This window comes from Poecilia reticulata, chromosome 9, assembly GCF_904066995.2.
Source record: "Poecilia reticulata chromosome 9, P_reticulata-male-v2, whole genome shotgun sequence".
Lineage (NCBI taxonomy): Eukaryota > Metazoa > Chordata > Actinopteri > Cyprinodontiformes > Poeciliidae > Poecilia > Poecilia reticulata.
This window is the reverse complement of record NC_088838.1, coordinates 3,384,269-3,398,654: the sequence shown is the minus strand read 5'-3', so window position 1 is coordinate 3,398,654 and position 14,386 is coordinate 3,384,269. Positions and strand designations below refer to the sequence as shown.

Below are 14,386 nucleotides of genomic sequence, written 5' to 3'. Positions count from 1 at the left end.
CTGTTTTTTTGACCTTTATTCACCCGATGTAATGGTCCATCTTCATTGTCTGTCCTACATCACATACCTGTAAATAAGTTTTGTCACTGTAACGACCTCATTAGAATCCTGTAATCTGGGATATGCGGATGCATTGGTAACATGGCACTACCCTCTTTTGGGTCACACTGGAAAATCCCGCACTGACCATTTCCTATTTACACAAAACGCCATGCTGGCATTACAGCATAGATTATCACATCAAATTATTATTTTTTATTAATTTGGTTGAAACATTCAAAGTGTCATTGTTTGTATAGTAGGGACAAATATGAGCCTAACTGAGTGTGCTCATTTAGTAAAAGTATTCTTAAACCGTTTCTGCTCAGTTTTGTTGAGTTTTAATGATGATTGATTTTAAACCCAAGATTATGACCATATAATAGTCTTCAAATAATACTACTGGGCACATAAGACAGAGGACTCATTTTGCAGAATTCAAACGGAGCAGTAGAAAATTAGAAAAAGATGGTGTAAATCTTTGCTTTACCCTGTTGTCTACATAACTGTGATCCCTGGTACCAAACCTTTTCTTCATCACACACCTGTCTTCTTCTCATTCTTGTACATTAGCACATGTTTCCCCTGTGATGAAATCTTTCTTCTATATTAGCGGTTCTCAACTTGGGCGGTACTGGCCCCCAGGGGCGCGTTCAGAGGTCAGCAGGGGGCGCTGGCGGAAAATGTTACAAAAGGGGGGCACTGGGATGCCTTTGGGGGGCGTTTGGTCGAATGTAAACTTTACACCTTAAATGCTCAACAATGCTAGTTTAGACTTTGAGCAACTTGGTAAAACTGTCTTGTGTAACATTAAACTATGCTTGGCTGCAACGGTATCCATGGCAGCTCTTCTTCTATTCAGTGTTTGTTAGCTTCTGTTAGCTTCTTGGCGCAGCTCCGTTCTCCTGCTACTGGTAGGTAAAATCACAATACCCTCACTGTGTATCCCTCTGAAAATGAACCCATTTAAATAAAGAAATAGAGAAATCCCTCCAAGGGGGATACCACGATAGAGAGCGTTCATTTTATTGCCTTAACACCGGTGCTGTAAGTGGTCTGGTATGAAACAGGGGTGATAGAACAACACAGCACTTTTAAATTTCAATAATCAGAATGCAGAAATTGTTTCCGTTGTTTTAAAAGGTTTATGTCAGTCTGCCTTTTCCCCATCGATACGCTTCCCGACTGCCCTGTACCTTAGGGGCTTAAAAAAAAGATGTTCACATTGCGCAAAACTATGAAACAGGAGAAGCGGGACATAAAACGGAGCGGCGGACTAGATGTGAATTATGGCATAAAAACAGAGAATCTGACGCTGAACAGTGAAAAAATCAGAAATCAACACATGATGTGAAACACATCATGTGTTGATTAGGCGGCGCAGCAGGTGATGAGATTACTGATGGTCAATAAACGATAAAATAAATCTAGCAACAGGAAAGAAACTAAAGTGAACATAGCAATAAACCAAGAGAGGATAATACTAATCAAATGAAACTAAATGGAAATGAACGAATAACAAAATGCAAGAATAAACTAAGAAACTAAAGTAAATACAGAGGAATAAACCAGTATGGCAAGACCTTTCAGGCAACAATTAATACAGAGGACTGTATGGCAAGAATAAACAGACACTATTTCCAGATAAAAGGTAAAATAATATTGTTGAAGTGCCATGGGTTTGTTGAGACCATATCTAGTACTGAGAATAAATATATCTTACAGACCATAACAGTAAAGAACTTATCACTTATTTATGTTTTTAATTAGATTTGATATATTTCTTCAATATTATTTTTCATGTCAGTGTTAATGTCATGAGGCTGATGACTCCATGACACTTTCAGTTTGACTCATTAGGATTTTATTAAGAACCAGATTTGTTCTTTGTAATTTATGTCCAGTAAAACTATTAATCTATAAATCAATAGACAGGTTTATATAAAGATATAATCCATGTTTCTGTCTCATATTTGTATGGCATTAAAAGGATCTGGAAATTTTGTTTTTACACTGAAAGTTCTGGTTTGCACAATAAATGCCTTGTGGGTGAAGTTTTATGGATGATACTCTAATGTCCCATTCTCCTGAAGGCAGCACAGAGCTGCACCACCAGAAACTGACAAACACTGAAGAGAAGAAGAGCTATGATTAATGTAGTTACAGCTCTATCCATGTTTTAATGTTGCAGAGCTCAGTCGGTTTGCAACTAGTTCAAAGTTTAAACTGGCATGTTGAACATCTTTTATCTGGTCATTTTGTGGAATATTTAACAACTAGAAAATGGCAAAGAATAAGAATATTCTTTCCACTCTGACTGGCTGCCGCTAGGCCTACTGATTTTAAGTTGAATGTTCATTGCATTTTTTGTAGACGCCTGTGAAAATAATTTCTATTTCCATGACTCTCTTGTTCTCTGGGAAATTATTTTTGATGATAAATACAGAAACAAGCATAAAAATCAAAACATCTACAATAGTGATAGTAATATTAATGATAAAATAATTGTCAGTGCAAAGTAGCCTACAAATTCTTTGGTGGGGGGCAGTGAGAGACGTGGATAAAGGCTAGGGGGGCGTTGGCCCAAAAAAGGGTGATGATAAACTTAGTGTGTTGTGTATTTTTGTCTCGTTCTTTGTTGGAACTGTGATGGACTCTCCATCTGTTTCAGATGGCGCACACTACTGATTTGGTCATGTTAAACAGGAAGGACCATGGGTAAATAAGTAAATGGATGAAAACTGAGTGGCTGGATGAATGTACTGAGTGGCTGGTAGCATGTACAGCATGTACACTTGAGCATATTGTTCGTTTTGTCCATAGCAACAACCTATTAGCAGTATGTACTACTAGGCTCCATTTGTGCTGGCTGATCTAAATCTGTGGTACGTCTCCTAGTTAAAGATTGATATTGTAATAAAGTGATGGGGTCTACTGCCACCTATAGGCCAGTACAGCAGTTGGTCACCATAGAAACTCTATGTCCAAGAAGATGCATTGGATTACTGGTGTTGCTCCCCTTCAAAGAGCGTTTTGATCTTCTAGATCCAGTTAATTTGTTGGGCGTTTCACTATATACTTACAAATATATCTGTGAGTTTATTGACATGCCAGCGTTTGAATAGCCTCAAAGAGCAGTTTGATTTTGAGCTGCTGTTTCACCTAATTTTGAAAGTACGCACATTAAATTTGATTGAATTTGTCATTAGTTGTTGTTTTACTATCAGCACTTGGCAGCTTAGTCACAGTGGCAAACAGAATATCTGATTAATGAGTTTCTCCATGGTAATGGTATAGAACACATAGACCACAGGGTGGAAGAAACGCATTGCTGCCACTAGGACCTCACACAACCAACAGTTTTTTAGGGGCAGTCTTAAAACTCATTCAGAAACAAATAATTTATCTTTTCTCTCTGTAGCTCTTTATTTAAAACAAACCTATTTGCTGGAATAACAGGTAATTTACTACTATTTGGGTTTTGGCATCGAGATCAGAACAGACTTAAAAGTTGAGGCTGATGTACTATGGTTACCGGGTTGATACTGCCCTTCATTTCTCTTTAGGGTAGGTCCCCTGCTGCGTAGGGGAAAAGCTGTAAAAAAATGGGCTGTTTCAATGTTTTTAGGGATTCTTTTGGAGCATAAATATTAGTAGGGATCCTCCGATCAAGTTTTATGCTACTGAATCAGCCCTAAATGCTGATCGGGGCTGATCACCAACACCAATAACACAGATCTGGCAGAAAGGAACCACAAAATCACCTTAATTTACATAAGCGCATACAAAAACTTGCAAGCAAAGTGCAGCAACTATTCAGTCAAAACCACAACTGAAAAATCTGTTATCAGTGATGCAATATTTAACAGTAAAACTCTCAGCAGCTTAAATTATGCAGAAAGTCAAATAGATCTCACAACATTGCATATGTCGAATAATGTCCAGCTAACAAAGGAAACATTTGAAGTCAAATGTAAGTGGCATTCAACACTGTTTTGTGCATGAGCAAACTCAGTTGTGCATAGTTTCAAAAAAGTGTTTACCTTTTTTATTATGTGAAAAGAAATAAATACAGTGCTTCATATACACATTAAAAACCCATTTGCTACTAAACCAGATTAATCTAGTCTTGACCTTGAAGACCTTGAAGCAGAAAAAGGCACTAGTGAAATTACAGAGCATTTACTTTGAACGGGCAAAAAAAGTTCAACAGCATTTACTAAAGTTAGAGAAGCATCTGCACTTTTCCTCACCGACACAGTCGGTCCACAGTCTTGTGGACCGACACAGTCTATTCCTGTGTCGGTCCACAATGGCGGATGCAGCACTGAATTTAAGCGCTTGATCTTCCTACTTGTGCAGGGTGCAGATATTATTGTGCCGAAGTGTAAAATCTGGATTTTTCCGCAGAGATGTTAAACTTAACACTGAAATTCCAGCTCCATATATGAGCTGTGAAACTTCCAGGTGATGCAACACCTTTTTAAGGAGACGTTCGATGTGTTAGGACTCTGTCTGCTGGAGCTTGGGCAGTATTATGTCTGCAAAATGAAATAATTTTTGGGGTTATTTGCTTAGCCTTCTGCCTGTCGCGTTCATACTGCTGGGTGTTGGAAATTGAAGACTGCTTCAACTGCTGTCTGACAGTACTGAGTTTGTTTTAGTTTATTCTCTGCAGTGAGCTTTGATAAACTACCATACTCTGTCAAGTGCTAGCTTCTTAATATCACATTAGATTTGTTGATTGATGCTTTTTGACCTGCTTCCAGGATGATCTGTCATCATAAATTACATTAATACACAATTACACTAATAATCATTAGATTCTGTGCTGCTTCACAGCTCCTAATTTCTTTACACCTTTACTCTGAGCTGCTCAATACTGTATAGCAGGGGTGCCCAAATCGGTCCTTGAGGGACGGCATCCTGCATGTTTTAGTTCTCTCTCTGGTGGTGACAACAACCTCCTCAGCAAGTCAATGTTCTTCTTAGGCCTTCTATGAGCCATCATTTGACGCAGGTGTGCTAAACCAGGGAGATAACTAAAACATGCAGGATGCTGACCCTCGAGGACCGACTTGGGCACCCCTGCTGTATAGCAAACATTCACTGTTGTTGCAATTTTACTGTATGCAATATAAATATTGCAAAGAATAGGGGTAGGCAATATGGACTTACATTTTTGTCACAGTATTTTGTGGTACTATTGTGATGATGATAAAAATGTTATTTATTTAAAAAATGAAACCTTTATCAGTGTCACAATATGATTGCGATAAAGGGGACAATAAAAATTATTTAACTGTGTGGCTCTGAGAGCAGGACTGAGCAGTGACCCCCACAAACAGATACTGCTCTTGGAAAATATTCCTCTTTATTATACACTTCTTTAGGACACCAGTTGCATGAAGAAGATTTGCATCACTAAACTGAACTCAGATTTTCAAATGTATTGATATTTATTGATCCTGTCATTGAACAAACAGTGGAGAAAATAGCAAAACTTAAAATCTTAACGATACTGACTAGAGGTGTGCCGATCGACCGGCCACCGATCATAATCGGCCGATTTCTGTGAAAAAGTGTATGATCGGTGATGGCCGATCACAGTCTCTTGTTGCCGATCACACAAACCGATCACCTGCATCTCATTTTGCAGCCTGTCTGTGCAGTTGGTCTCCTTTTTCCTTCACACTGCGCAAACGCGCAGCAACAAATCCTAAGCGATGTGGAACTATAACGCACTGAGTGAATGGGGAAGTTTGTGTGTTGCGGCGGAAAATTGAAGCACGTGGGGTGAAGCAGGTCAAAATGCATCAACACAACGAATCTAATATGGCATAAAAACAATGGCATACTTGACGAAGTTTGGCTACATCGAGACTGACTGCAGTAAAAAAGACATATGGAGGATCAGATAGCAGGTAAAGCAGCGCGCAGCTACAAACACTCACCCGGATTAGCATGACGGTCAGAAAGCTAAACAAATAACCCGCAAAATTATTTAAGTCTTTGAGCTGCGATGTAAGACGCTGGTTTTGTTCTCGCTGTTGAACCCCTGCTACGCGCTACAGGTAGTAATATTTCACAGACGGAGCGCCGCTTCTGCTCCACCTGGTAGTGACTCTCACACCGAACCTCTGTTTAAAGCTGCAGCTTCTAGCTTAAAAAAAATACATTTTACATACGTATTAAAACTTTCGCTGACCTAACATGAGACAGATAATCTCTGAAAAAATAATCGATCTCCTCCCTGCTCTGCATAATTACTCCGCTCAGTCAGAAACAGCCAATCAGAACTAGCAGTAATCAGCTAGCCGCCATGCTATCAGGAAGTTTTCATTCAATAACTCAGCATTGTTTATTGTAATGGATCCTGTTTTTGCCTTTGAATGTTAAGTTTTATACTTAAATCTTTTGGCAATGTTCAGAGGTTTTACTTTGACTCTTTACATTATTTAGCGTCTTCAGAGCCTTCATATGTTTTCAGTCTGTTAAAGATAGTATTATTGATAGCAGTACAATTTGCACAATGCCTGTTTTGTTTTATTTTGGGTTTTTTTCTTGGAAAAAAACCCAAAAAAAGCTTTTAACTAAATTAAGGTGTTAAAAGCTTTTAACTAAATTAAGGTGAATTCATGGTTCCTTTTTCCACATAATGTAACCGTAGTGATCGGAATCGGCAGGAAAAAACCTGATCGGCACATCTCTAATACTGACAGTTTTTTTTAAAGCATCATCAATTGGAATTTAAAGCAACAACAATGAATAAAAAAATCTTATAAGAAATTTATAATGATAAATGATAAACGGTGCTATAAATATGAGAGGCCCCATGGGCCAAAACTTAGAAACTCTCTCACATTTACTATCAAACTCTCTCACATTCACTATGTGTAAGAGAGTTTGTAAGTTTTGGCCCATGGGGCCTCTAATAGATAAATGCCCACCCCTAGCAAAGAACTCCTTGGATTGCAATAAAAATCATTTATTGTACAAGCTGCTGCAGCAAACATTCAGGGTCTTTGTCAGTAATATTTATTGGTAATGACAAACTTAATGAATAAATCCATTTATTCATTTCCATTTTCCTGATATGGTGTAGCCCTATAGACTACTGCCTAAGAATTTTTTCATGTTAATTATGAACAGACCGTTAATTATGTATGATCGAATGAGTCGTACGGTGATAGCTCAGCTGCACATCAAAGCCTGCTGATGCAGGCCGGCTGGAAGTCATCAGAACATCCAGAGATGATGGATGCTATATTGTTGAGCTACTTGGTGGTAAACCACACAAATCTATCATGCTCCATACGTCCCAATCCACAAGCAGGGAGCCAGGGGGGAAGACGGTATGTTGTTTTGATGGTGAGCTGATTGTGCTGGAGGTTGCAAAGGTTTTAAAGGTGAAAGGTTAAAGATGCAGCCTTTCATTGTCGGCAGACAATGGGCCACAGCGGAGCAGGCTCTGGCTGTATGGGCTGCTGCTGGAAACCTGTCCAGCCTCAGGCTATGATGGTCAATAAGCTGTTGTGGGGATTAGTGACAGAGACCACACACTCAAGCGCTCTGTTCTTCTGTACTGTGGGGCTGGTCATGGTGAACATTGAAGCTTTGGAGAACAGACTGAAACAACACCTGGCTCTGATCTCAGAAATGTTGTCAGTTGACCAGAGAGCAACTAAAAAATCAGAGAAAAATTTGTGGAGGGTTGATAGACCAGGACCCTCACAGTGGGTAAGGGAACACTGTGAAGCTGGCTTTGTGTTGAAGGAGAGCTCCGTTTTCTCTTGCTCTCAGGTTGTGAATATTCACTGTAACTTCACAAATTCTTTGACATTCTTAGCTTATGGTTTCTTAAGAAAAATGAACAGCTTTTATTTATTCCGCTGTTTATTTAGGGCTGCAGCCAACACATTTTAATAACGGAGTATTCTATTTGTCAGACAATATTTTTGATTAATCTGATTTACAAAAAGCGGCACATTCTGCAAATTTTTCACTTAACCATTTAATTTAATTAAATAAAAAATGCAAATAAATAAATAATTCAATTTCATTATATTGACGTAAATAACAACATCCCTTCAGTGAACACTGGATTATTTGCAGCAAAAGATGCTTTCTTGGCTTAAAAATTCCTCTAACATCAACCTGTGAAGCTCAGGCCATCAGTACAGCGGAGGACTGATCTGTTTATTTGTCTAATTAACCAATCAAAAATCCGATAACAAAAGGTGCATAATAGGATTTTTTAAAAAATTTTTTATTACTTTTGAAACAGGTGAAGCTGAAACTGACATTTGAGGAGTTCTGAATAGAACAGATTTACAGACAAATAAGGTATTTATTTTTTCTATTTAAATCAAACTGCATATATTTTTCATACAGCGTTGGCTTAATTTGAGTGTGATGTTCTCTTAGCAAATGACCTTAGTCTGCTTACTCCAGTTATTGATTATTTAATTACTAAAATAGTTAATGATTATTTCAATAATCAGTTCATCACCATTATTGTTGACCAGGATGGCCGATCACATGATTTGAAACATCGACAGTGAACTAGATTGTGCACTCGGCAGGGGCCTGCAGACATTCGTTCTTGTTACATTTGTATAAGTGTGTGTCTGTTCAGCAGGAAGATGACTGAGGCACGTGTGTGTTGGTGTATGCTCTAGGGAGAACATATGCTGCTGTTGACTGCGGGGCTGGTTCTGGGCAGGAGGTGGGGAGGGGCAGGGGAGCAGCTAGCGTGTGTCGGGTCAGGGGTCTACAGCTGTTGGTAGCACGGAGGTACGCTGACACAAATCGGGGGAGGTGAGTGGTTTGGTGGACTCGATACTGATGGCCCCTTGGTCTGAAGCAGTCTGGACATGAATGATGTGGCTTACTGGGCGCTGTGTAAGTGAGAAGCTGTTACTCGGTGGGCGCACAGATGGCTGCACTGCTGAAGGAGGCAAGATGTGGAGGGGGGGTGGGTAAAAATAAATTCTGGCACCAAGAGGGTAACTGATATGAAGAAAGCAGATTGTTCTTCAGCTATGGATGTCAGATGATACATCAGGCTGTGCATTAAAATCAGACAGTGTGGTCCATTGGTTGATTGGTCCATTGTTTATTATATCGATTAGTCCAGTTATCCAGCTTGATTTCATTTTATGGCTAAAAATGCTCCAGCAGTTTGTGTTGTGAGATAAATTTTTGGTCTAAAAGTCTGTGAGGTGGTCTGCAGAAAGGATTCATCACACTATTCCCTAAAGACAGCAAAATAATAACCACATTACCTGATGTGAAAGAATGGATAGTGAGGTGTACAGTCTGTCTGTTGAACATCAATGCAAAGGCTCAATACACATGCAACACTCAAAACACTGTTTTTTGTTGTCAAGTCAAGTGTAGGCTAGATTCATAATCTGTGTGCAGCCCAGTAGAATATAACAATTGGTGACACCAAGCAGGGTTCTGGAAGATGAGAAGCATTTTCCACAGCAGTAAGAGGTCAAACGTCCAGCTCATGATGAGACAACACTTTGGACTAGAATGGCAACATAATGAACACAATCTTTTGGTAATATTAAAATCTTAGGTTATTTAAAACCATAATTCTGAGAATTTCTAAAAACAATGTTTTTATCTTGTACTGTGAATTGTCTTAAGACAGAGTATAGATATTGACGACGACAACTTACTAAGTTTTGGCCAACATCTTCCGTTATGACATTAAACCATCTTCAATTGTCAACATACATGCTACTGTTGTGGTTACACACAAACACACAAATTTTTACGAGTCACAAAATGCAATCATTGTTCAGTAGGGTCAAAGATCTGTCTACAGACAGGCATGACTGATTGGGTGCTGAATCATCACCACCTCTTTTATCATCTGAAAGTTTTCATTCTGCTCCAGTAAACAAGTTCAAAATGCATTTGTCATAGAGACAATACACTTTTAATGCATTGTACTTGGATAATCAGGTAATAGTTTTTGGAATCCAAACACTTACTGTTTACATTGATATTGTGATGATAATAAATTAGCAATATATCGTGCGGCCTTAGCCCAATATAATCCAAGAAAACTATTACCATATCACTATGACTGACTAAAATCTAAGGTGGAAACAAATAAACATTAAATGATGCAAACAAAATTTGATAAAATTAGAAGGAGACGAGAAATATTAAAACAAACAGTAGCTATGACTAAAAAATAAACAGTGGCGTGTGCAGTTGCAGGAACTTGAAAGCTACTCCAAAACACTGACAGTCAAGCTTTTAGTTTTGCAGGTTTTTTTAAGTGATAAATATTTAGGTATTCAGATCAACTATAAAGCATTTTTAAAATGAAGATTTTCATATGTTAATAAGATTTTTAGTTTTGCTCATGATTATTGAGTTCTTACAAATATTGGGAAGAACCACCCTAGCATCTTGTAAAGCTAATGTTCTGTTGAACCGCAGCGCTCTGTTGTATTTGTGAAACATATGTATGCTGACCTTCTATTGATTTGTTTTCTTTTCATTCACACAATGATTACATTCTTCTTGGGTTAATAAATATGGTTAACATGAAAAACATGGAATTTAGGAAATAATAAAACAGATTCCATAAGGCCCTAGCTTCATGGCTAGTGGTTGAATGCTAAGCTCCTGATTTAACGCTTTTTCTCCTTGTTCTATGTAAGAAATATTCACAAAGACTGAAAAATTGAAATTCCAGGTATAAGTGGGATGGTCATGTCATACTAAATCTCCAGGGCAGACCCAGAACACCCTGGAGGAACTAGATCCCCTCTGGCCTTTGCTCTGTGGAATCTTTGGGATCTCAGACTGATTTGCAGGGGGATTCTGCTAATTTTATGTTTGATATCTGCTTAATTTAAAAAGTTTAGTAGTATTTATTAACCAATTCAGAAGTTTAACATATCTGTATCGGTCCGATTACAAAAAACCCCCAAAAAACATTGGGACGGTATTAATGGCTAATATTTATTTCCATATTGTTGCTGTTTGTTTCTGGATTGGGGGATGAGATTTGTTATGTGATATCTGTTTGGTCATTGGGCAGTGGTGGTGATGCTGCAAAGGATTCCATGTTTTCTCCTGCAGAGCGTATTTGCCAAACAACAACGCAGATTCCTGCAGCATAAAGCACTTTCCAGAGCCACTCTTCAGTTTTTAACACTAAAAGCAAACCATGAGTGTAATATCTAACTGTTCCTCTGCCTCTATATGCCTTCCCACCAGGTTTTTATGGTGACCATCCCCTGGAGACAGAACCCAGCGACAGCATGGGTGAGTTCAAACACTTTGCCTTCCAGAAGTAAATCTTTTAACTTCCTTTTTTTGATCAATCAATCAAGTTTATTTGTACTGCACATTTCAGCAACAAGGTACAAGTTGCTGAAATGTTCTCAAAACCATTCAACCAATTCAACAAGTACTTTACATATTAAAAACACAAAAATACAAAGTCATAGAAGATGCCACACAGTCGTCAATTGAGAAAACCAGTAAACATTAAATTTTGTCAAGTGCCATCGTTGCATATCAAGATGTGAAAAATGTTTCATTTATTATATTCAAAAGCAGCTCTAATCAAGTGGATTTTCAGTCTAGATTTAAAGGAGCTCAGGATTTCAACTTTCTCAGTTTTCTAGAAGTTTATTCCAGATTTGTGGTGCATACAAGCTGAATGTTTCTTCTCCATGTTTTGTTCTATTTCTGGAACAAAACAGAGCATCTGGAAGGTTGATACAACAGCAGCAGCAGATCTTTAATGTGTTCTGGTGCTAAGCTGTTCAGTAATTATAAACTATCGGCAGTATTTTAAAGTCTACTCTCTGAGCTCCAGGAACCAAGTAGAAGGACTTTAGGGTGATGTGCTCCATCTTCCTGGTGGAAGAACAAAATCCAAAGCGCTGGATTTTGCTGCCAGCAGCAGCGTTCTAGATCAGCTGCAGCTGGAAGATTGATTTTTTTATTTATTTATTTTTTCCCAGGCAGACCTGTAGAGACACTGTTGCAGTAATCAATCTGACTAAAGATAAACACATGTATGAGTTTCTCTAAATCTCGCTGGGACATTAGTTCTTTAATCCTGGAAATGTTTTTCAGGTGATGGAAGACCAACTTTGTACTGTGTCTATGTGACTCTGAAGGTTCAGGTCTGAGTCCATCACTACACCCAGATCTACTAAAGAATAAGGGTGTTAATGGAGAATATTTACTGTATCTATTGCTACATTACACATTGCAGTAGTCGGTACTGATTAAAAAAATAATGAGTCCCTTTTCATTGGTCAGACTTATGATGACTTCAGTGACTGCTGATAAAAACTATTAAAGAAAGAGCTCCCTCTAGTGACAAAGCAGAGTTTAAAATATATATATCTTTCTCTTTATGTCCACAAGAGGGGAGTATGAGCTCAGCGGTACCAGGCTCCCGTGGACAGAGCTGTGTTTTGCTTCTTTAAAACTACAGCATTAACAGTTGCTGTGAATCCAGAATCCATCAGCTGAAATTAACTGAACACAAGCAGTGGACAGGAAGTGCCTGGAACCATAACAACTAGTTTGAGTCAGCACTCGTAAGTGTTTGTGATGTAAGCAGGTAATGTCTGTTAATAAAATGATAAGTGGTCAAAATGGTAAAGCCAGTGGTCCTTTGCTTTAAAGGAAACCTGCACTGGAGGGGCCGGGGTGAGGCAGTGGTCCAATGTTAAGGTCCAGGTTCACGTGAAGTTCACTTTAGACTCCTCTGAGTGTCATTCCAGCACCAGGTGGCACTGTAGAGAAGGTCAGAGGTCAGACACAGTTGAGAAACAGCTGACCTCGCCGTGACTCCTCACTGACCTGATTGTGTGTTGCTCTGCTTGGACGTACGCTTTCTGCTCATCCCTTTCTAAAGCTTTGAGGTAAGAGGAGGAGGAGAGCAGGCTTGTTTCTAGGCAGTGGAAGGAAGCTGGAGAGGAGCTATTAAAGCAGCACAAACTGAATGGACAGCATTGTTAGCTTGTAGGAGGATGAGGTGGAAATTTATGAGGCAGTGCCTGATTGGGTTGTAAACTTGACAAGGTAGGCTTGCTGCCAGGACTGCTCTCTTTCTCTCTTTTGGCCCTTTTATGCTCCCAGGATGCCTCGGTGCAAGCTCTGGGCAAGGGTGAGGCTGAGGTCAAGGGGGGCTGAGGCGAGGCTCTTTGGGCTTGTAAATGCTTCTAACAGGGTGGGAATTCACAAGCCTCCATTCAGTGCCCAAACACCCAGGTCAGGGGCCAAATAACTGAGCTGGCAACAGCTGTTTTCAACACTACGCCTGTAGATGTAATACTCATGTCAGTTTAGATATCAACATGTTCAGAGACAACTCGTAGTTAGCTTCAGATGGCAGCTGGTAAAATACTGGCTCTTGGCTCATTTTGCTCAAAGCTGACGCCATGTCATCTTCTGCTTGGGGTTCATTTTGACATCTTTTAACATGCCAAACATTTATCATTCATTTTTACTAATTATTTTAATTAGTTCAGGTTTTCCAAATTGATAATCTTATTTGATTATTATTAATGTTTTACTTGTGGTTTCAAGTCCTGATTGCCACTTCTTTTAAAGAAAGATTTTAAGATTGATCAGAAGCAAGAAAACACTTATGCTTTTTTGTTGCCAAACCTTTTCAAGCTTTCAATAAATGATTAAAGCTGGAAATATTTCTGCTTATGCTTAAATTTATTTTTAAATTCAATTCTTCCGAGTTGTGTCCTTCATAAATACATTCATAGTTTTATCTTATAAAACAATATCTTGATGAGATATTGATCTAATTAGATTTTTATTTTTAAATCAATCATTTTTAAGCATAGTAACACATGTTCTGGTGATGGTCAAAAACTCTTTGTTTCTTTCTCAAAGGTTGCTTCTCTACTTTCCACAGCTAAAGCTGATCTAACAGATGCTGCTTCCCATATAAGGAGGGTCTCTGCTCTAAATGGCTGTTTTGTGACTTGCATCCTGAAGTATTTTGCCTCTGTGGCTCCTCCCCCTTTCACATGGTGCTTGACCCCAGTCTAGCACCTGGTAGAGAGTGAGGTTGTCATGGTACTTTGGTGACTGCACCTCTCCATGGTTAATCATTACCAGCTTGGACTCTTGTTTGTATCACTCACTGGATCTCTGCATCCTGTTTTCACTTTGTTCAATACTACTTCAAACCATTTTCATAAGCAAATGCAAATGAGGGATAAAAAACTTAGAATCAGTCCTAATATCTACATGGACGTCTGATCCATTTTAGAAGTAGCTTTTATATTTTATGAAAAGTCTATATTTTTCTTTGTTTTAACCCTTC

The 14,386-nt window shown here is 38.7% G+C and overlaps 1 protein-coding gene across 1 annotated transcript in view; it reads left to right on the top strand.

Moving 5' to 3' along the window:
* Positions 1-14,386, top strand: part of nr6a1a (nuclear receptor subfamily 6, group A, member 1a) — a 129,907-nt gene that overhangs the window by 19,275 nt on the left and 96,246 nt on the right. The window contains exon 3 of the mRNA XM_008417362.3: positions 11,293-11,340. Within this exon, the coding sequence (XP_008415584.1) occupies positions 11,293-11,340 (48 nt within the window). The remainder of the gene's footprint in view (positions 1-11,292; positions 11,341-14,386) is intronic.